We start from the raw sequence: 21976 nt of genomic DNA, 5'->3' as shown, positions 1-21976 counted from the left end.
ATATATATATATATATATATATATATATATATATATATATATATATATATATATATATATATATATATATATATATATATATATATATATATATATATATATATATATATATATATATATATATATATATATATGTATGTATATATAAACACAAAATTTAACTGGGTTTCCGTAGTTTAACTCTGTAAATCATTATTGTTTAAGCGTTAAAAGAATGATTAGTAGAATAATTTCCACTCCCCCTTTTTTCTTATAAGAAATTCCCGTCGGTAATAGTATTGAAATGTAAAACAAAGTCAAATTTTTAGGGATTTCAATCGAACAGTTCGTGGTAACGAACTGTAAGTAAGGAGCGATCCGACTCAATAGTAACCGAAACTCTAAAAACAGAATTTTGATACCAATAGATACATAAAAAAATTAGATTTTAATGCTGATTTAAACTAAATAAGTTTCATCAAGTTTAGTCTTACCTATCAAAAGTTACGCGCCTGAGAAAATTCGCCAGAGAAAATTCGCCTGATTTTAGAAAAAAGGGGGAAACACCCCAAAAGTTATAGAACCTTAATGAAAACCACAGCATCAGATTCAGCGTATCAGAGAACCCTACTGTAGAGGTTTCAAGCTCCTATCCGCAATAATGTGGAATTTTGTTGTTTTTTTTTTACCAGAAGAAAGATCACGGATGAGTGTTTTTTTTGTTTTTTTTTTTTTCAGGGGGGATTGTATTTATCCAGTGGTCCTAGAGTATTGTGGAAGGGCTCATTCGAACGGAAATTAAAAGTTCTAGTGCCCTTTTTAAGTAACAAAAAAATGGAGGGCAACTAGGCCCCCTCCCATGCTCATTTTTTCCCAAAGTCACCCAATCAAATTTTTGAGATCTTTCCATGGAGGAATATTTTTATGGGGGAAAGGACCTTGCTATGAATGGGGCGCCAGATTTCCCAGTATTATTTAAAACAACGATCAGAAATTAAATTTAAAAAAAAAACAAGTTTTTCAACTGAAAGTAAGGAGAAACATCAAAACTTAAAACGAACAGAAAATATTATGTATGTGATTGGGTTCGCCCTCTAGTCAATACCTCACTCTTTAAGCCAGATTTTTTAGTGAGATTTTAAGATTTTGTAGTACTTTCATAAGAGCTATTTATTATAATTAACGGCCTTTGTGATTAAGGGGTCATTTTTAAAGAATTGGAACAATATTCGAACTTTAGCGTAAAGAGCGAGGTATTGACTAGGGGGCGAACCCCCTAATATACGTATTAAAAATATATGAACAAAGAAGTTCTTTATTGTTTTAAAAAATAAAGTTGTGAGACAGAGTCAAACTTTAGCGTAAAGAGTGAGGCGTTGAGGAGGGGACATCCCCTTTTATTTGAATATCTTATAAAAAACGAGAATTTATTATTAGCATGAAAATGACAAATTCATTATTAGCATGAAAATTGACAAATTTAATATTAAAAAATGTATTATGAAAATGATGAAATTGACATTTTAATAAATATGAGATACACAGAATTTAGTCTGGGAAAAGGCAAGCTCATATATATAGAAAAAAGAATCGCCAAAATCTTGAGGTTTTTGTTCTCCCCTGTGTATGTGCCAGAAAGCAGAGAGGCATAGATAAAGCATAAGAAAATCGAACTCACCTTGCCCTTCTCGTGAAAAAACTTTCCCTGAAAGTTTTGCTACGAGATCCACAGCCAAGAGGCAAAGCATGATTGACTTACCAAGCCTATAACTTTGGAAATACGTATTTACGACGCGAAAAGATCCTTTCTCCCCTTTAATCTAATTCTTTATCATCTTCGCTTGCATTTCACCTTAACATTGATTTATACTCTGCAAATACAACCTTTATCCAAGAAAGAACATCATCTCAATATTTTTTGAAAAAAAAAACAAAAACAAAACGCAAATGTGAGGCTCGAATCCACGATAGTATTATTTAGTCTTGCCGATTGTACGCTCGGTCAACTTAGCTAGCAAGGCTTGTTAGTTGATTTGACGCCTTTTTCGTTTATATATATAATAATGAATAGATTTTCTCTGGAAGTGTGGACATAGCCAATTGTTTGGTAGACACGTGTATTTATAACCTTTTTTTTTATCTTTTTGTAGAAACTGATGGTAAGATTGACAAGATTGAAGATTTCCTTCGTACTATCGAAGATCGCCTTGAAACACTCAAAGGTGAAAAAGAGGAATTGAAGGAGTATCAAAAGTGGGACAAAATGAGGAGAGCTCTCGAGTTCGCAGTTTATGATAGAGATCTAAAAGATACGAAAAAAAAGCTAGATGATGTAAGATCCATTTTCTCTGTCTTGTTAAGCAGCAAATTTTTTGGACAAAATAATAATCATCTAGACACATTTATTGCTTTGTCTGCCTCTGTTTTTTTAAAGCGATTATTCTCTCCAGTTGTGAGACCGTTTAGGTTTATAAGATACTCTGTTCTTTTTTGTTGCCAATACATTAAGATCGTGTCACTTTTTGAAGATTCGATTGGTCGATTCTAAGTTAAAAGAAATCTATAGAAATTGATTTAATCCCTTTATTTGGGATTACTAAATTCTTTTTTGTTTTTATATTTCTCTTTTTTCCCCTCTAAGTTGGTTCTTTCAAATCCCTCATGATCGTCACCGTCGGCATTGGGCTTTTGCAAAGGGCCCTGGATTTGCTCGACAGGATTCTGGCCTTCGGCTCTCTCAGGATTTTGCTGGCTTCCCTCGAATGATTGGAATCACGGTCCTCAGGCCCTAAATTGGTTTTTGCTCCCATAGGGGCCCCCTTGTGCCAAAGGAAAATTTCGTTTACACTTGAAAAAACAAGCTTACTTCAAAAAGCCAGCAAAGCTTTTTTTTTTGGTTAAATTTTTAAGTGTTTATTGCAGTTTTCAATGACTTTATTTTTTATTTGGATAGTTAATTTGCCTATTTGCAATGTCTACATGATTTAAAACTCTTTGTAGGGGGTGATTTTGAGGTGCATATCCCTAAAGGGTTCAGCAAAAAAGCTATTCATTGTTTTACTCGCTGCTGTATTTTAAAGGAAAAATATGTGGATTTTTTTTTTTGTATACAGATTTTTTTTTGTTACGGGCTTGATTACTAGTGAAAGCTATGAAAAAAAGAATAATGTGGGGTATATTAGGTTAACTCTTGCCAGTTCAGACTCTTTTTAGTTTTAAAAACATTTTGATACATTTTTTCTTAGATGCGCTTGTTTATGGTATGAATTTGAAGCTTGAAGATTTTTAATCAGATTGCACTATGTTGTATACCAGTATTTTTAATTTTCTCTGAAAGTCATTGCATTGACCAGAATCATCATGGTTGCATAAGTAATTTTTAACTCTGAGAACAAAAAGGACGTTTCATTGGTATCCCTGGGAATCTAAGCATAAAATTAATCCGATAGAATTGCACACCAAAAATAATGTTTTTTTGTTTGTTTCATGTTTTTGAAAGGGAGGGGGGAGTTGTTATCAATCAAGGGTAGCAAAAAGAATGTTTTAGATATATTTTCTAAAAAAATTGGGAGTTCACTTTGAAGTTGTTTTGGTAGGAGTACTTCAGAGCTCTTTAAAGTCGAAATTTCGGCAACATTCTAGATTGTACGCTTGTAAAATTAGTTTAATGTTCTTGGAAGAGTTAGGCATGTCAGTCAAAATGTAATTAGCTTATATTTAAATAGGTAAAATGTTTTTAGCTTGAAGCAATTCTGTTGGATTTGATTAATACTGAATTGTTGCTATTATTTTCAAGATGGAAGCAGTTCGGGCTAGTTCTGGAAAAACAAAAGAACAGAGGTCAAAAGATTTGAAAGAGGCACAAGATAAAGTCAAGTCTTCTTCCAAGCAAGTTAAAGAAATCAAAACTCAAGGTTCGTCTCTCAAAGAGGAAATAGAATCCCTTAAGGACGAACTCCAGAAAGCTGTAAGAGAGAAAACAAAGCTTGACTTAAATGTGAAGGATTTGAACGAAGACATTAAGGGAGATGCTGATTCAAGAGTAAGCTATGATTTATCAATATTCATTCCCCCCTGTTCCCCCCCCCCTCTCTGTTCTCTTTGTTTATTTATGTGCTTCAAATTCTTAAGATGCTAATATGTAACATGTTAATGTATTTTTCATGAAGATATACAAATAGAAAATAATTTTCATTTGATGTTCTATGCAATCATTCTTTCTCACAGAGTTGGGGAGGAGGAGGGGCTCTATCCTGAAACAGGTTTGAGAAATCCTCCCCCTTCCTTAAAACTGAAAATGAAAGCTTGAATGTTTAGTTTAGACGGTAGAGCAAAATAAATAACCTATTCCATTTCTAGGTTTAGTATATACAATCTTCTTCAAAAAAAACTTCCTAAACAGATTTATATTAATCTGAAATAAATAAGCTGAAATTTAATCTGAATATCTTACAAAAACAACAAATTATTTTTCATTATTTATGCCTAGAATATGTTTTAATCCAAGAATATATTTATACTGATTTAAAAACTGTAATGAGGGTTTATTTATTGCTCATAATATTTACCTAATGATTTTCTTTTCTGAAGCACCAAAAATTAAACAAAAAGACCTTAAAATTATTGCTTTGTAAATGAGGGGTTAAAAAATAGAAAGATACAGATGATTGTAATATTTGATTATGGGATACAAAACTGTATTTTAAGCTGCTTTATTAAACCTTTTTTTTTTCCAAAATGCTCAAATCTCTACGAAAACCAGAGAGTTTAAGAGAGTTCTGTGCCAAAACTGTCGTGATTGAAAAATTTTGATTGAAAATTTGAACAAAGTCTAAAAGGTTATATTACAAGTACAAAGAAACTTTCTTGAGCAAAAACTGTTTCCTAATAACAAAAATGGTAGAAACCAAATACCGGTAATTGTTCACAGATTAATCTCTCGTGTATTCATAAAATGCCCATTTCACCGACTTGTCGTTTCTTTGAACACGATTCATCTTATCGTCGGTATTCGTAAAAAGCCATTTTCCCTGGCCAATAAAACTTATTTTTGGTTGAGTTCTATTGTACATCCTGAATAAAGCTTCATTCCCTGAAGTAGTTTTTTTGTAGCCATGGACTATAAAATTTCATAATCCTTTCATCGTGTAAGTTTTATGACGTTGAAATCCCTAAAAGTGAAGTCTTTGTACTTGCGTGGTCTTATCGAAAAGTCTTAATTTTGATAAGTTAATTCATTTTATTCTTTATTTTACTGTTTCTTTTGTCTATTGTAACTTCTTTTCAACGTTTATATCTCTCAATCATGATCTAGTTTACTAGTTTACATGATCTAGTTTACTCTCGTCTATTTTCTTTGTTGTTTTTTTTATATCTTTTTACCTGGTTACACATTGGCTGAAGTAATTCAAAAGCTGTTTTGACATATTTTTTTCAAATCATGAAAGATCATGAAAGGCATTGTAAAATATATTTTGAATATTATATTTCTATTATGGAAGAAACACCAGCACAAGATTCCTTATCCCATACAAACTTGATTAGTAAGCCTTCCTTATTTAATTCAAGTAATACAGTCAGCCTAATTCTTTTTTAGTGATTTTTAACTATGTTTTTGAAGGAGAAATTCTGGAGGAAATTGGACTTTAATGTTGCAAAAGAAAAATCAGGGGATATTTCTTACGATCTTTTAAAGAAAGAAAAAGGAAAAAAAATTTTGACTGTCAAAAGGAGTGCAAAAGACATTCAAAACTAAATAATTGTTTTTAAAAAAATTCAAAATTTTGATCAGACGACTTTGGGAAAAAAGAGTGTGAGAGGGGGGTTAGTTGCCTTCCAATCTTTTGGGCTGATTAAAAAAGTACTAGCTTTTAATTTCCCTGCAAATGAGCCCTCTCCCGATCATCTGTGGCAATTGGTTCAATACGATCACCCCTGGGGAGAGAGAAAAAAAAAAAAAAAAACACGCATCCGTGATCTTTCTTCTGTCACAAAAAAAAAGGAAAAAAGAATCCTTAAAGTACCAGGGCATCAAAATAAAAACATTTTTCCTCCTGGCCCGGGGAAATCTTAGGTCTTTTCCGAACAAATAAATAGCTCAGATATGAATAGGTCCTTTTATTAGACACTGAAAAACATATACAAAAGTTCTGGACATTTCGATTACATATTTATTCATCATCATCAGCAGAGAAACTAAAGTATTACATTTAAAACTAATTATATTTATACAGAGAAAATTAATTACTGCCGTGTCTGCTGATGATAGTGACTGAATATGTCATCGAAATATCCAGAACTTTTGTATGTGTTTTTCAGTGTCTAATAAAATGACATATTCCTATTTAAATTCTTCTTTTTTCGTCATAGAAAGGCAGTGTGGTCATGGAAAAAATACCTTAGATGTGTTCAAACCAGAAAACTATAAATTTCTGCAGTTTTCTTTCGGTTTTTCCGAAATTACCACGTCAGTGTTGCCACGTTGAACCGTCAAAATAATAAGCAAAACTAATTAGTTAAATTCGAGAATGCTTTTAATTCGTAAAAATTCAAACGCTAAAAATCTGTTGATACCAGAAGCCAAAAACACCAAGAAAGGAATACTACATCTTCTTATACTGTTTTGTGCCATATGTTTTTAGCTTGATTGTTGCTAATTTTTTGCCCATATTTCTTTTTTTAATTTGGCACCAGTTACTACCGACAACTGCATAACTACATATGCAGTCGTTTCACTGAATTTGAATTCCTTGTATGGTCCTTGCTACTTAAAACTTTAAGACTTAGTACTTAAAACTCTTGACCGATCTGTCGAATCTATTTTCTAGTGTCGTATTTGATCCGCAAGAATTGTTTTTCTTCCTTGCTGCGTTAGTTTTGACATGACGCCTCAGTTCAAATTTAGTATGAATTAACTAATGATATCCTCTTGAAATTTGCGGTTTATTGTCTTCTGCTGACAACATCCATTGAATATATGGCCAGAATATCTAGTTTTGAACATGTTAATCTTGTCTGTTTGCTGCCTTGAAAAGCCCCGTTCCAAAAATCTACTCCTTTTCCTCCAAATGATTGAAAGTCAATGTGATTTTGGCCAGAATGCCCAGTTTTGAACATCTTAATCTTGTCTGTTTGCTGCCTTGAAAAGCCCCGTTCCAAAAATCTACTCTTTTTCCTCCAAATGATTGAAAGTCAATGTGATTTTGGCCAGAATGTCCAGTTTTGAATATCTTAATCTTGTCTGTTTGCTGCCTTGAAAAGCCCTGTTCAAAAAATCTACTCCTTTTCCTCTAAATGATTGAAAGTCAATGTGATTTTTGCCAGAATGTCCAGTTTTGAGCATCTTAATCTTGTCTGTTTGCTGCCTTGAAAAGCCCCGTTCACCAAATGTACTCCTTTTCCTCCAAATGATTGAAAGTCAATGTGATTTTGGTCAATATGTCCAGTTTCTAATTAAATGCCTTTGTTAAAGCTTAAAAATGAGCTTCATTGAATCTTCCAATCCTTTTTTAAGTTAAGACCTTTAATTATGGCGTCATTGAGATACAAGTGTGTATAAGTAAAAAAAGAATCCGGAACAGAATTTCATAATCCCTACCGGCGGCCCTGCGTTACATAGCCCTTCAGCTAGGAAGTGCAATGAGGGGTTGGGGGCCTGTCAACCTGTGCTTTCTCACACCCTCCCAGTTTTTTCTTTCCCAGATTTCTCCGGGTACCCCTTTAGACCTGGGTCGACTCTGGCTGAGCTTACAGAGTCACTCCACTGACCCCCGTTCTAAACCATGTAACCAGTGACACCAGAACTCGAACCCCTGTCTTCACGGTCAAAGGTTTTCAAGTCTATCGTGCTAACAACTCGGCTAGGATTCGGTTCATTCATATTTTTGTCAATTCTATTTTTTATTCTTTACATAGAATCGTGCAATGCGGGAACTTGAGGATTTGGAGAACAGGATTAAAGAGAAGACGGATGAATTGAATGCTTTAAAACCAAAGTATGAGGAAGCCAAAGCGAAAGAAGAGGCGATTGCAAAGCTGTGAGTTTTTTTATTACTATTTCATCGTGCCAAAAGTTTATTTCATTTGTTTTCAATACTTTAAATGCATTACGATTCTTCTTTTAGATTACTAGCGAATTTGGAGTACATTTGGTTCATAGCAGATGAATACGTGCAAATAAAGCTAAATTCTGACAGATCGTGACAAAAAAGTTGCTTTTGGAAAAAATATTTTGTGGGGCGAAACGAAAAACGCTTGGCAATTCGCACTGAAGGCGTTTTTTTTCCTTCAAGAGATGAAGAAAACAAGAAAATTTTCTTTTTGTTTCTGCTTGTGCCCTTACTTTACTTGCTCTTGAGAACAAACAAAAAAGGAAATGGTGTAATTATCCAACACAAGCCACATATATTTGGTATTAAAAATATTTTGGTATAAAAAATTTCGATTCTTTTATATAAGAACGAGAATTCAGTGTTAATTATTTCAGCATTAATTGAAGGATCTGTATTATATTATGAACATTCCATGGACCACATGTAATCCTACAACACATCCTAATATAAACAGAGGGAACATGGGGATTTTCAGTAAATAGCTTGTGACATTTTTTTCCATTATTTATTAAGATGTAGACTACTCAAAGATTGAACAAATGCCAAACACGTTTTTACCTTATTCAAGTGTTTTTACCACCTCTTTCCATGCATTTTCTTTGATTCCTTGGCCCTTGTATTCTTTGCAGTGTATATCATACAATACAGAATATGATCTAATGCTTGTTACTAATTTTTCAACATCCATTCCCTTTTTTCTTAAAAATATCGCCTTGCTAAGCGATTTTTTTCAAGTTGAAGCGTGGCGAAGCGATATTTTTCCGCTTCGGAAGAACTTATTGTGGCTCGGCGAAGCAAGTTTCACGCTTTTTCAGAACTAAGCTTGATATGGCATTATTTCGGTTCTTAGTAAATAAGACTTTTCATTGCTATCAGGCCTAAAGATCGCTTCTGACATTTTTTACACTTCTGATTTAGCTGCCAAGGACTATTTGATAAGCTGTCATCAAGGGGAGGATCAGCACGTTAATGTAGATCAGGATGATCAAAGTGTGATCGAATATATATTGCATACTGATCAGAGTTGGTTTTAGGGGGGGGGGGGGAATTTCAAATAACTAATCTTCCAAAGTATTCAAAAAAAGTATTAAAAAAAATACTGATCAGAGGAGGTTTCAGGGGAGGGGCGGCTGAGGGTTCACTTGCCCCGGGTGCAGACATTTTAGGGGGATGGGGGGAATTTCAAATAACTAATCTAGCAAAGTACACAAATTTTTAAAAGTATAAAAAAAAATAATGGGACAGTAATTTATATATGAATGTACTAGAGAATGATAAAGAGATTTCAGGGCTAAAAATGGCAGAATAAATTTCAGATGATTCATCATTACAATATTTCTTGAGAGTTTCATTTAAAGATAAATTGCATGGCCTTTGAATGACAAATTTGAATCCATCATTATCCCAAAATATTTAATATTATCAAGTCTTTCAATTTCTATGGGCAGGACCTGAATATTGATCGTCATAATTTCTAGCGATGTTCTCCCAGTACGAGAGAAGACGATGAATTTTGTCTTAGCGCAATTTATAGACAATTTTTTTCTCGGAAATGATAAAATAAGCCTCTTCAGTGCTGATTTCAACCTGAACTTCAAAGATCTAGAGTCGGGGCTGCTGATGTTGCATGCCTTGTGAGACCCCAACTGACTGAGATTGAGAAATTGGCGAGGAAGAAATATCGCCTCCGTTGACATACGGATTTCAATTTTTCCTTTTTTTTTTTTTTACCAAGCATACAATTACCACAAATCAGTATAAATAAATAAATGAAACCCAAAACAAACAAAAATTAAAATAAGTCAAACTCAAAACGAGCAGAAATTAATCTGAGTAGGGTTCTAAACCCTATGCTTTCTAGAAGCCAGAATATAATTTGTACTTTACTAAAAAAAATTCAAATGAATTTACTGAAAAAAATTTTCATTGTCAGTTTAATATACATATGCTGATATTTATTTCTTAAAATTTTAATTAATTTTTAATTTCTTAAGGTCATAAAAGTGAAAACATTTAAAATAATTTTTTTTTTGTAAAGCAAAAAATATATTCTGGCTTTTCGAAAGCAAATGGTTTAGAACCCTACTCAGATCAATTTCTGCTCGTTTTGAGTTTGACTTATTTAAATTTCTGTTTGTTTTGGGTTTAATTTATTTATTGATACTGATTTATGGTAGTTGTATGCTTGGTAGATTATTTGTTTCTATTTTGTTCATTTTTGGTTTAATCGAGTTCTTTACTCTTTTTTTTTCTTGTGCTAGAAGTTTTTTTGATTAATTTCTGTTCGTTTTATATTTTTCAAGGAGAAAGACTGAACCTCTTCTGAAGTCAAACAGCCATCCCTTCCATAAAAACCTTAAATACCCCCTGGGCATAACTTAGAACCCTTGCCCCTAATATCTGGGGTTTGTTTCCACTCCAAAAACCGTGTTAAATGATATTTAGACTATTTTGAATAGAATGGCTATCTAAAAATTTCTATTAGACGGATTTCGAGACAATACGACACACACTGACTCTTAAAAAGAGCTCTAGAGCATCTGATTATCAATCCAATGAGCCTCCTTCGAAATTTCTGTGACCACGCTTTCTATAAAAACCCAATATGTCCCCAGGGCATAAATTACAACCCTTGCCCTGAGGAATAGGGGTATTTTTTATCCTCAAAGACATAATTGCCAGACCTTTCTGATAGGCTTAACAAAATGGTTATATCAAAATTTTGATTGGAAGTGTTTGGGGAAATGATAGGCGTGGAGGGGGACATTTGCCCTCAGATCACTTTCGACTAATAAAAAAATGCACTAGTCCTCTCAATTTCCTACTCAATGAGCCCTCTTTGAAGCTTCTAAGACAAAACCTTCTATAAAAACGTTATATGCCACAAGGGCATAACTTACGACCCTTGTCCTGAGGGCTATGGGGGGAGGGTTGTCATCCTCAAAGACATAATTCCCAGACCTTTCAACTACTTTGAACAAAATAGCCATATCAAAATGTTAATCGGAACTGTTTGGGGAAATGATGGGCGTGGGGGGGGATTCTCCCTCCGATTACTTTCGACTATTAAAAAGAGTAATAGCCCTCTCAATTTCCAGTCGAAAGAGCCCTTTTTAAAGTTTTTACAACACTTTCTATAAGACATTATATGTCCCCAGGGCATATAATGCACCGCCCCAGGGAAAATAAACTTACAACCTTAGCCTTGAGGGCCGTGGGGGTAATTTCCGGACCCTTCAACTACGTTCAATAGAATGGCGATATCAAAATGTTGATCGGAAGTGTTTGGGGAAATGATGGGCGTGGGGGGCATTCGCCCTCCGATCGCTTTTGACTATTAATAAGAGCACTAGCCCTCTCAATTCCCAATTGAATGAGTCCTTTTTGAAGTTTCTACGACAACGCTTGCAAAGATCTAGTTTCCAGAACTTTCAACTACGTTGAACAAAATGTCTATCTCAAAATTATGAATGGACGTGTTTGGGGAAATGGTAGGCGTGAGAGGGGCGTTAGTTGTCCTCCAACCACTTCTTACTATTAAATAGGGCCCTAACCCTTTCAATTTCCAATCGAATGTGCCGTTCTCGAAGTTTCTACTACAACGCTTTCTATAAAATCTTACATGCCACCTGGACATAACTTACAACCCTTGCGCTGAGGGCTGTGGGGGGAGTGTCGTCCCCAAAGATGTAATTTCCAGACGTTTCAACTACGTTGAACAAACTGGCTATCTCAAAATTTTGATTGAATGATTTTGGGGAAATGGTGGGTGTGGGAGGGGTGTTAGTTCTGCTCCAACACTTTGACTATTTAAAAGGGCACTAGCCCTTCGAAGTTTCTAAGTTTCCATTACAATGCTCTATGTAAAAACCTAATATGCCCCCAGGGAATAACTTACAACCGTTGCCCTGAGGGTTGTGGGGAGGGGGGTTATCATCCTCAAAGACATAATATCCAGAACTTTCAACTTCGTTGAAAAAATGGCTATCTCAAAATTTTGATTGGATTTGTTTGGGGAAATGGTGGGCGTGAGAGGGATGTTAGTTGCCCTCCAATCAGTTTCGACTAGCCTATTAAAAAGGGCACTAGCCCTTTCAATTTCCAATTGAATAAACCTTTTTTGAAGCTTCTACGACAACATCTATTATAAAAAACCATATATGCCCCCAGGGCATAACTTACAACCATTGTCTTGAACGCTGTGGTGGGGGGGGGGGGGCACAAGGGCAATGGGAATGGGATAAAAAGTGTATTTCCCAATGTCTCAGGACTGAAAGGTTTATTGATGTGCATTTGCTTTGAACAATAACATTGGAATGTTCTGAAAGGCAATCGGTAAGTAAAAGACTTGCAACTACATACTAACTATATATGCTGCGCTAAAAATGCCTTCAATAAAGCACTATAAAAAATAACACAAATAGGTGTTGAGGAAGGGGGTGCGAAAGGGACAGGTATCTTATTTACGAGGCAATATTCTCTTGTTTTATATTTTGATTTTGTTCTTTACTTTCATGGATTTTTTTTTTGCTCACTCTGTATATGTACAACACTCACACAAAAGAACATCCTATTAAAAAAAAAAGAAAAATAAACAAAAAACAACATGTTATCTGTCTGGTAAAGGTAAAAGGTAAAGAATACAGCATTGAACTTCATAGTCATTACAGGTGGTTCTGACCTCCGTTTCATGGCTATTCAGCCAGGATGTGCAATCTGGGGCTGAGGGCCAGCTACCCTGTTCCTTTTGCACACCCTTCCCGTTTACCTTCCACAGATTTCTCCTGGTACCCATTTAGAGCTGGATTGATTCTGGCTGAGCTTACATAGTTACGCCACTGACCCCCGGTCCAAACCAAATAACCAGCGACACCAGGACTCGAACCCCCGTCCTCAAGGACAAAAGATTTCAAGTCTAACGTGCTAATCACTCGGCTAGGGCTTACCGGTCAGTGCTTATTAAAAATACCACAAGGCTTTGAATATAAACCAGACTTGGTGGTGCTCCTGCCATAATGATAGGGTAGTCAAAATTATCAATAATGCTGTAAAGAAATGAATAATTTTTTAGAAAAAAATAAATTATAAATAATTAATCAAAAAAAGAAAATAATGACAACGCAAAGATTTAATATGAATTAATTCATGTACGTCCATATAACACCATATGCAAGACTCGTAAGGAAACTCATCCTTTACACCATAAATCACATCGATAAAAACAAACTAGAATAAAAAATAGAAATCACAACAAATCAAAGTTAAACCGCGATTGAATTATTTTTAAACAAACTATTGTGACAACAATATAGTTTGATTGATTATGTTTCTTTCTTGAAATTTATTGTGATAAGCTTTATGGAATGGAAATTTGGGTGTATTTAGTTTAGAAAAGAATAAATTCTTTGGTCGCTTTTTGAAACTGCAATATGATGTAAGATTGAATTTGATGTCGGGATTTTTGGGAAGGGTTTTTTGCTTATATCTACGTATTATAATTTGAATAGTAGGCTGTGTACTTTTATGACAATTTTGACGATTGAAAAAAGTATTTTGTTGTTTTTATCCCAGTTATTCTGTATCTCCTACTTGTATACCGATGTTGCTAATTCAGTTAAAAAAAAAAAAAAATCCTTGTTTCATCACAAGTTATATCCCCTCTTGTGGTGCTCGGTACCATGTAATAGTTCAGGACCTAATAGCTAAGTGACTTTGCAGGACTTTTGAATAACACTGCATGATGTGTAGAAATTATAGAAATTAAGTCATGTAATAATTTCTAATAGATTATTAGCCGAAATCTTGGCATTATAGGCTTAGCTTTAGTTCTTACGAAATCATTTTATAGACTATGCATATTTGAATATGACGCTATAGCTATAAAATATCCATATACCTGAAAATTTACGCTGAGTTTTTATTTAGTATAGTTGTGGTCTTGCAGTCATGTCAAGTGGAAAGGGGGCATTGTCCCTCCTTGCTTGATTCCTCCCCCCTAGATTTTGAAAATATTCCTTTTTTGTCATTTTCATTGAAAAAAGTTTTTTTTTCTATTTTCATAAATAAAAAAAAAAAGCAAAATCGTCCCCTCCCCTAGATTAAAAAAATCCCCCCCCCCATAATTTCCCAGAATTGACGTCATTGTGGTCTTGATAATATTAGGCCATGGAAAAATTTATGCTTTAGGGGCAAAGTCATTTGACTATTTTTGACAAAACGTCGATATATTGTTGTGTTTACTTGCTGTTGGGGAAAGTGTACTTCCTTTCCAAAAAAAGGTTTATTTTATACCTACTTGTTAATACCTGCTACTTGTTCTGTTTCAGATTAACAACTAAAGAACAGAAGCGGAAGGAGCTATACGCGAGACAAGGGCGTGGAAGTCAGTTTGCCTCTAAAAAAGACAGAGATGTCTGGATTAAGGGTGAACTCAGGTAAGTCCACTACTTTTTTATTCGTCTTCTAAGTGCTGGATAGAAAGCGTTGTTTTTTCAGGTTCTTAAAGAGCATGTACGTGCAGATTGTGGACTGTTTTTTTCCAAGAAATAAACAAAACGTTATCTGGGAAAGCATTTTAAATTCCTGAAGCATGAATGCTCTAAGAAGGGAATTTGTTTGGTTGAATCAATATCAAGAATGTGAACTAAGATAGGAGGAGCTTAAACTTCTGCAACAAACAAAAAATTTTTTGGGTTAGTCGAACTAATAAAGTTTAAAAAGGAAAAAATGTTTTACACGAAAATTAGCATAGGAAGAATTCTTTGGTTGACACCTAGCACAAAATACGCCCTTAATGATGCCCGCATTATTTTGCCTAATGCATTTAAGCTCCTGAAATTAATCCTTTCCTCTAAAAGCTTAATGGAGCAAAATATGTCCAAATATGCTGATATTCAAATATTCAGTTTGATGTTCGAATGTCTAGAGACAAGCGGTATGACCCTATCGATCTGGCTAAGAAGTTGTATGAACTTCTAACCTTCCACTGATTGATACCAGGAAAAAAAGACGAAATATTGTCAACTAAAAAGTCCGTAAGCTAAACTAAGAAAGAACAAGTTGTTTTGATATTTAAAAAATGTTTGTCTCATCATTTATTGGCCCGAAAGACCTCTGTATTTAGGCATGGTATATCAAATTTACTCTTTTTCTATATAGTTGGTTTTGTCTTTTTCTTTTTCTATAGTTGTCTTTTTCTACATAGTATAGTTGGTTTTTCTAGATAGTTGGTTTTGAAAATTATAGATTTAGTTACGGAATTCTGATTGTCCTTGTAAATTTCTGTACAAAGAGAATGGAGACTTTTGTCACCAATACCATCCAGAGTTGGCTGTTTCTTGATATTTTTAAAGCTTCATAATTGTGTTTGGCTTAGAGAGAGAGATCAAGCTCAGAGTACAAAATTCTCCAAATTACACTAATATAGCCTTTTTAATACACATACAAATTGTCAGGAGATACTGATGGCTTGATAGTTGTCCCACTCTTGTAAGGTGCCAATTTTTTCCACATAGGTCACTTTTTTCTCGTGGGACATCTAAGAACCAAAACCATAGGGTTCCGGGTTACCTCGGTTGAGAAACCCGATTAGATATAGAATAAGAATATAGAGTGTAATAACTTGTAATCAAATAATCAGTATTAGTTGCCTTTAAGTAACTAGAGCGTTTCTTTCTGATGCTTTTAATATTCCATCACAATAAAAGCTATATAAAAATCTTTGGCTGGAATTAAATTAATACTACTTTTGGATTCCCTTATTTCAATTTAGTTTAGAAATAATGGAGCTTCACTTTTTTCTGCAATCTATTCTGTAATGTTTTAATAATAAAAAAAAAGAAGTAAAAAACCCTGGGTCTATCTAACCCCACGTATCTACCGGATTTGGACTTTCTTATTTGGGTGTTTAATTGGATAATCGTCACCATAGTAAGGATAAAACAGCGATTCACGCAACTCTCCTTTTAGAATATTATATTATTTTTATATTTTAGTTGTTACATTATCATCATATTATAGTTATAAAATTAGCATATCATTATCATATTTTAAATGCATCATATGAAGATTTTTATTTCATAATATCTTGAAATTGACTTGGTGCACGTTGTTTGTGTAATGCTTGTATGTCTCCATTAAAGAAAAGTGCAAATTTCCAATCCCTCTCATTTAATTTTATCCCACCTCGAAGATACTTCATGCAAGTTTTAAGCTTCTTTTCTCAATAATTTTTTTTTTCCTTCGTTGTAAAAGAGGGGACTGGGGAATAGAAGAGAAAAATCTCGTTGAAGTATTTTTGATGAAAGGTAAAATTAGTAGGGTGCATATGTCGCGTTGGAACTTCTCTTTAGTGGATGTTCAACCATTATATAATATACAACAATTTCTACCAAGCGATTTTTTTGTACCAGTAGCATAATACAGCTGAAATCAAATTATTTTCGATTCATCCATGAGCAAAATTTGAATTTGTGTGCTTAACTAAATATTGCAGCAATTCTTGAAGTTCTGATAAAATGTTTTATTTCCTGATAAGATCTTTAGTGAATCAAATCCACTATTTTTGTTTGTTCTTTGTATTGCTTTTATTCTATTTTGGTTCTATGAAAAATTATCGTACTTCTTTTAGCAAATCGTTCTCATAACTATCTTCTCGCTGCCTATAACAAAATTCTAGCTGGAATTAAACGATTCATATTTGGTCGTTTTATTTTCGAAAAATTTAACATTTTTTTATAACTAAATTATAGCTAAAAGTAATCGCTTTGATTTTGGTTATTTTTTTTTTATGTGGAAAGTAAATGTTTCCTGCAGCAAAATTATAGCTGGATGTTAAGGATTTGCTTTTGGTTTTGGGAAAAGTAAATGTTTCCAATAACGAAATCGTAGCTGGAAGTAAACGGTTCCATTTTGGTCATTTATTTTCCTTTACTTTGTTCACTGTGATGCATGCTAAACCACATTCATGTGTTACTGCCTCTTGTATGTGCACGAACTTTTGTAAGATCTTTTACACGGACTCCCTTTTTAAGCGTTAAATATAAACACTGGAAGTGTTTGGTAGGGGGGATTATGATTTTGAGTGGTTGATGAATGTGAGTACAGATGTGTGTTTTGTGGGTATGAGAAGCTTGGCACAATTCCTTCGTCTTGCGATGAATCATAGAAGTAGATTTCTGTAGGATTATGTTAGGATTTGTGCAACTTCTTTGTAATCGTTCTTTGTTTATATTTTTGGCCATGGCCTATGGGCTTTTAGCGCAAATAAATTCTATTCTATAGCGTCATATTAATTTTTTCATATTTACTATTATTATATTTGTTTACTTTCTCTTCTTTTGTTTCACCTTTTTTTATTTCACACTTGTTTTGTTCACTTTGCTATTGTATTTTACAGAGCTTTGAATCGAGCAATTAAAGAAAAAGAAGAGCAAATCAACAAGTTGGAAGATCAAATTCGGAAGGATTCTGATAGAAAAGTAGAACTGGAACGCAGAGTTGAGGTAAGTTGTAAGTTTATGCTGTCTCGGTATGAGGTTCTTACAAGGCTATATCTAAGTCAGAATCAAGTTCAACCACTCAAGAAGATTTTATCTTCTCCCTGTAAGCTCATATCTTCTTGATCCTGTAAGCTCAGCCAGAGTCAACCGAGGTCTCACTGGGTACCTGAGAATACCAGAGGAAGGTAAACAGGAAATACATAAGACATAGACATATTTTATTAAACTTCCTCTTTTTAGCGCTAAAAGCACTAATACTGAGGGTTTGTACAAATACGACAAAGTTAAATAACAAATAGGACAACAAAAAATGAATAAAACCATATTACTTTTCTTAGGATTTGTTGACCATGTCTGTAAAAAAGGGGACAAAGGAATGGGGGGGGGGGGGTACAATATGGGGAAAAGGGGACAAATCAACTTGAATTATCAACTTGGTGGAAGTGATAAAAGACTTGAGAGCCCTGGGTAATTAGAGTAAAGCCAAGACAGATAGTTTCTGTAAGAGGTAAAGCTTAACTTTTCAGAGTTGGCCCCAAAGGATGGCTGGCCCCCAACCCTCCATGTATTTGATGTGTATCAATGCTTTACTTACTTTCATCTCGGGATTCAGAGGGAAGTAATTCTAAATTGTTCCCATTTTTGTATTTTAGACTGTGTGTAATGTATGTTTAATAAATTACTAAATACTTAACTAAATTGTACCTGACAAGTAGCGTCTTTACAAATATCCCAAAATCCTATCTATTACTACTACTACTACTAACTACTCACAGCAGTACCAAGCCGCCTGAGGCCAAGACAGCTACTCATGCTCCTCCTCTATCCTAATCTATTCAAAGCCTCCCTTTTTACACCTTCCCAGGAAGTACCCATTTCCCTTAAATCTTTTTTTACGACATCCACCAACCCTGACCACGGACGACCTGCTTTCCGTCTAGCCCTTGACGGTTGGCCGAAAAGGACAATCTTTTGCAATCTGTAACCCTTCATCCACAGAACGTGCCCTAGCCATCTCAACCTTTCTTTTATTATAGCCCTAGAAAGCGGGATTGAACCCCACTTTTCATATAGCCTACTTTTTTTTTAAGTACGGTCAGTCAGCCAGGTACCCAAAACAATCCGTAGGCAATTTCTTTGGAAAACATCTAGAAAATCTTCCTCCGTTTTTGGCAGCACCCATGCTTCAGAAGTGAAGATTCATTAATATCAGTAATTAATATCATTTTCCGTTTTGGAAAGTTTAGCTTGGACTCATTTGGAACTAAAGAAAGGCTTTTTTCTGTTTAATTTTCAAGGGAAAAAATATTAGAGTCTATTGAGCTACTTGCTTGCTTAGATGCTTTAGTTGATACATTGTTTTCTTTTCCGTAGGAATTGACGACAGAAATGGACACTCATCGTCAAAGCATTGAAGAGCATAACAAGACTTTTTATGAGATGAAGAAAAGAAAGGATCAACTTTCCAGTGAGAAGAAGTAAGTTTTTTTTTTTTTACTATGACGAGTAACACATAGGACCGTTCGATAAATCATGCCGTTTATCATTATCATTGTTACTATTTCTTAATCCATTTTAAGTATGCAAAGGCAATGGAAGAACACAGAATTAATTGGGGAAGTAAAACTCTCCTAGACTTAGATTATACTAATGATTTAAGCATCCTAGATGAAAATTTTAGCAGAATGAATTACGTTTTCAAAGGTTTTATGTGTTCAGGATGGAAGAATAGATTTGAAAATTTATGTGAAGTACTAGGAATAAGTGAAGGTGAAGAGGTGATGCTGGATAATGAGATAATCGACCAAGTAGACAGCTTCACTTACCTAGGTAGTATTATTAGTAAATACGGTGGATGCAGTTAAGAGGTTGCAAGTTGAATAGCCAAGACCCAGGGTGTTTTTTTACAGTTGAAAAAGTTTGGAAGATAGGAAGATAAGTCTACAGTGATGACAGTGGTCAAGCATGGTTCTGAAGCGTGGGTGCTCCGAAAAACGGAGGAGGATTTGCTAGTCAGCTGTACGAAAAATGTTGTCCAATCTTGCTTTCTAGGGTTATCAGCAGAGAAATGTTTTGATGCCAAGGACACAATCAGCGGATGAAGGATGACAGATTACCAAAGAGAGGACCGTGTCTAGCTCTGTTGACCTTAGGCGCCTTGGTGCTGCAGTAAATTGTTAGTAGTAGTAGTATCAGAGTGATATATTGTTTCTCCAAGCCGTATTCATTTCCAGCTGCAATGTCACTCCGAAAATTAGAGTATCATTCGTATTTACTTAAAGTTTTGTCAACCTTGAATACTTTAGTCACTGTAACAGTTGTGAGGTCCATCATTTGGATATAGGGAGAATATGAAGTCCCACAGGTGGTTCCCATTGCGACTGCTATTGCTCAGATGATTTGTAAATGATCTTAACGCTGGACTTAATTGACTTTGACGGAAGCTGGTAGGGCCAAAAGACAACATTATCCTAGTTTTAAACTCTAATTTTGTTCACATAATTTCGTGTTTTTCATTTTTTGTCCCTAAGTTTTAAATGCAATCTTTTTATATTGATAAATTTTCCGCCATTTTCAGTCTGAAAATGGTGAAGTCTCAATTCGAAAGTTCGTATGTTTGAGAATAAAACGTACCATGCAGCAATAGCAAGATCAGAGAGTGAGTCATTGATAATGACAATATGTCAAGAATTAAAAAGTGGATGAATTTCAATCACCCAATGCAGGATTATCAGATATATTTTTCTCAATTACAAAATTATTATCCGATAAAAGAACTAAATGTTGGATCTTACGGTATTAAGGATGTGATGTCTGCAAAATATCTAGGAATAATAATCCACAAGACTCTTAATTTCTCAAGGTATATACATTGTAGATAATCGAATATTGCTCGGAATACATGAAGTTTTAGAAAGTCAAAATTGTTTTCTGTTCAATGTACTGGACTTTAATATTTTCCTCCCTTTTTGTTTTGCTACGTTCAGTGTGTTCATCTTCTTTTGGGCACGCTTGAATTCATTGTGTGCTCTTCAAAATAAGGCGGTTCGTTTTTTTAGAAATCGCAGCATTGTCAGTAGAAACCTTTTATTAAAAAAAAAAAAAAAATCATATTTTATGTTTAGGTCTTTTCGAATCTCATACAGCTCTTTCTATTTTTGGTATATTGTGTCAAAATGCACGCACTTGAATGTTTGATTGATGCATTTGAGCGTGATTGGCATGAGTATGAGATAAACATTCGTCATTAATGGTGAAAGTGATAAGGAGATCAGCAAGGTCTGTTCTTGTATTTGCTATTTTTTTATTTTAAATACAAGTCTCTTCTTATGATTCTATCTAAGAGATTAAAAAGCCGATTTTCCATGGCATCGCCTAAATTTCAGCAAACTATTTATTTTTAAGTATAATGCGACTGAAACCTCTGCTTTTCTTACGGTGGGGGGGGGGATTCAGGGGCACAAAAATTACTGTTTTTATGGCACTATGTTTTCGTATAAATTGTAATTCATGTGTAATTTCTTTAACTTTTTAGACCGAAAAGTGTACGAAAAGATAGGAAATTTTGGAAAGGTTTATCTGGGTAGTTCTACAAAAAATTAGGCCCATAATCAGTAAAGCCAATATTAAATAGTAAAACCAGCAATAAATTCCTAGTAATAGGACATGTGACTGCACTTAGCTAATTAAGGTTATTAGTGTTCGTGTCTTTATTGTTTTCTTTGTCTGGAGGTTCTACTCTCACTTGTCTTTTTGATGAATTGCCTACTCAGTGAAACGACAGTCACTTCAAAAGTAGAATTTTTTTTTTTTTTCAAATTCCATGAGAGGAAGAAATAAATTCTCGGCCTAATCTCGACAAATTGTAATGAAAATATTTATATTTGCTAACCGTACCGAAAAGGGATCAAATTTTAAATTGAATAGTTGACCTTCTTATTGTACTCCATTTATTCAAAATTGTCAAAGAGAAAATGCAATAAGATATTAAAAAGGATCATAAAAGCAAATTTTTCTATTGTTGGTTAGAGAGGGGGGGGGGGTTGAATTTTCATTTATTAGCTAAATAAACACAGACAGTAATTTTACATACGAATAAGCGTATGAACAAAACCTGACAACATGGCATCCGATTAGTTCTCTGTAGTGTTTTAAGAGGTTAGCAATTTCTTGAGCGGTTTTGTTACCTTCTTTATGTAATTACACATGTGTTTTTGCAGTGAATTATGGCGTCAAGAAAATGAGATACAGACTGGTATTCAGTCTTTACGTGAAGAGTATGGAAAGTTTGACCAAAATTTGCGCTCCATGGTCGGAAAGGTATTTAGTCATTCAATTCGAAATTTTTTCTCAAGTAAAATTTGTTTTTAGGTATGTTATTTTTTT

At 34.1% G+C, this 21976-nt stretch overlaps 1 protein-coding gene across 1 annotated transcript in view; it reads left to right on the top strand.

The window, feature by feature from the left end:
* SMC3 (structural maintenance of chromosomes 3) overlaps positions 1 to 21976 on the top strand; it is a 123570-nt gene that overhangs the window by 31213 nt on the left and 70381 nt on the right. The window contains exons 6-12 of the mRNA XM_089088295.1: positions 2130 to 2311; positions 3776 to 4021; positions 7894 to 8015; positions 14417 to 14524; positions 17488 to 17593; positions 18965 to 19068; positions 21811 to 21910. Of these exons, the coding sequence (XP_088944421.1) occupies positions 2130 to 2311; positions 3776 to 4021; positions 7894 to 8015; positions 14417 to 14524; positions 17488 to 17593; positions 18965 to 19068; positions 21811 to 21910 (968 nt within the window). The remainder of the gene's footprint in view (positions 1 to 2129; positions 2312 to 3775; positions 4022 to 7893; positions 8016 to 14416; positions 14525 to 17487; positions 17594 to 18964; positions 19069 to 21810; positions 21911 to 21976) is intronic.

Source organism: Artemia sp. Qi Xiang Cuo, chromosome 4 (genome assembly GCF_049724085.1).
Source record: "Artemia sp. Qi Xiang Cuo chromosome 4, ASM4972408v1, whole genome shotgun sequence".
In the NCBI taxonomy this organism is placed as follows: domain Eukaryota; kingdom Metazoa; phylum Arthropoda; class Branchiopoda; order Anostraca; family Artemiidae; genus Artemia; species Artemia sp. Qi Xiang Cuo.
The sequence above is the reverse complement of the archived record's forward strand: the minus strand, read 5'-3'. Positions and strand labels throughout refer to the sequence as shown.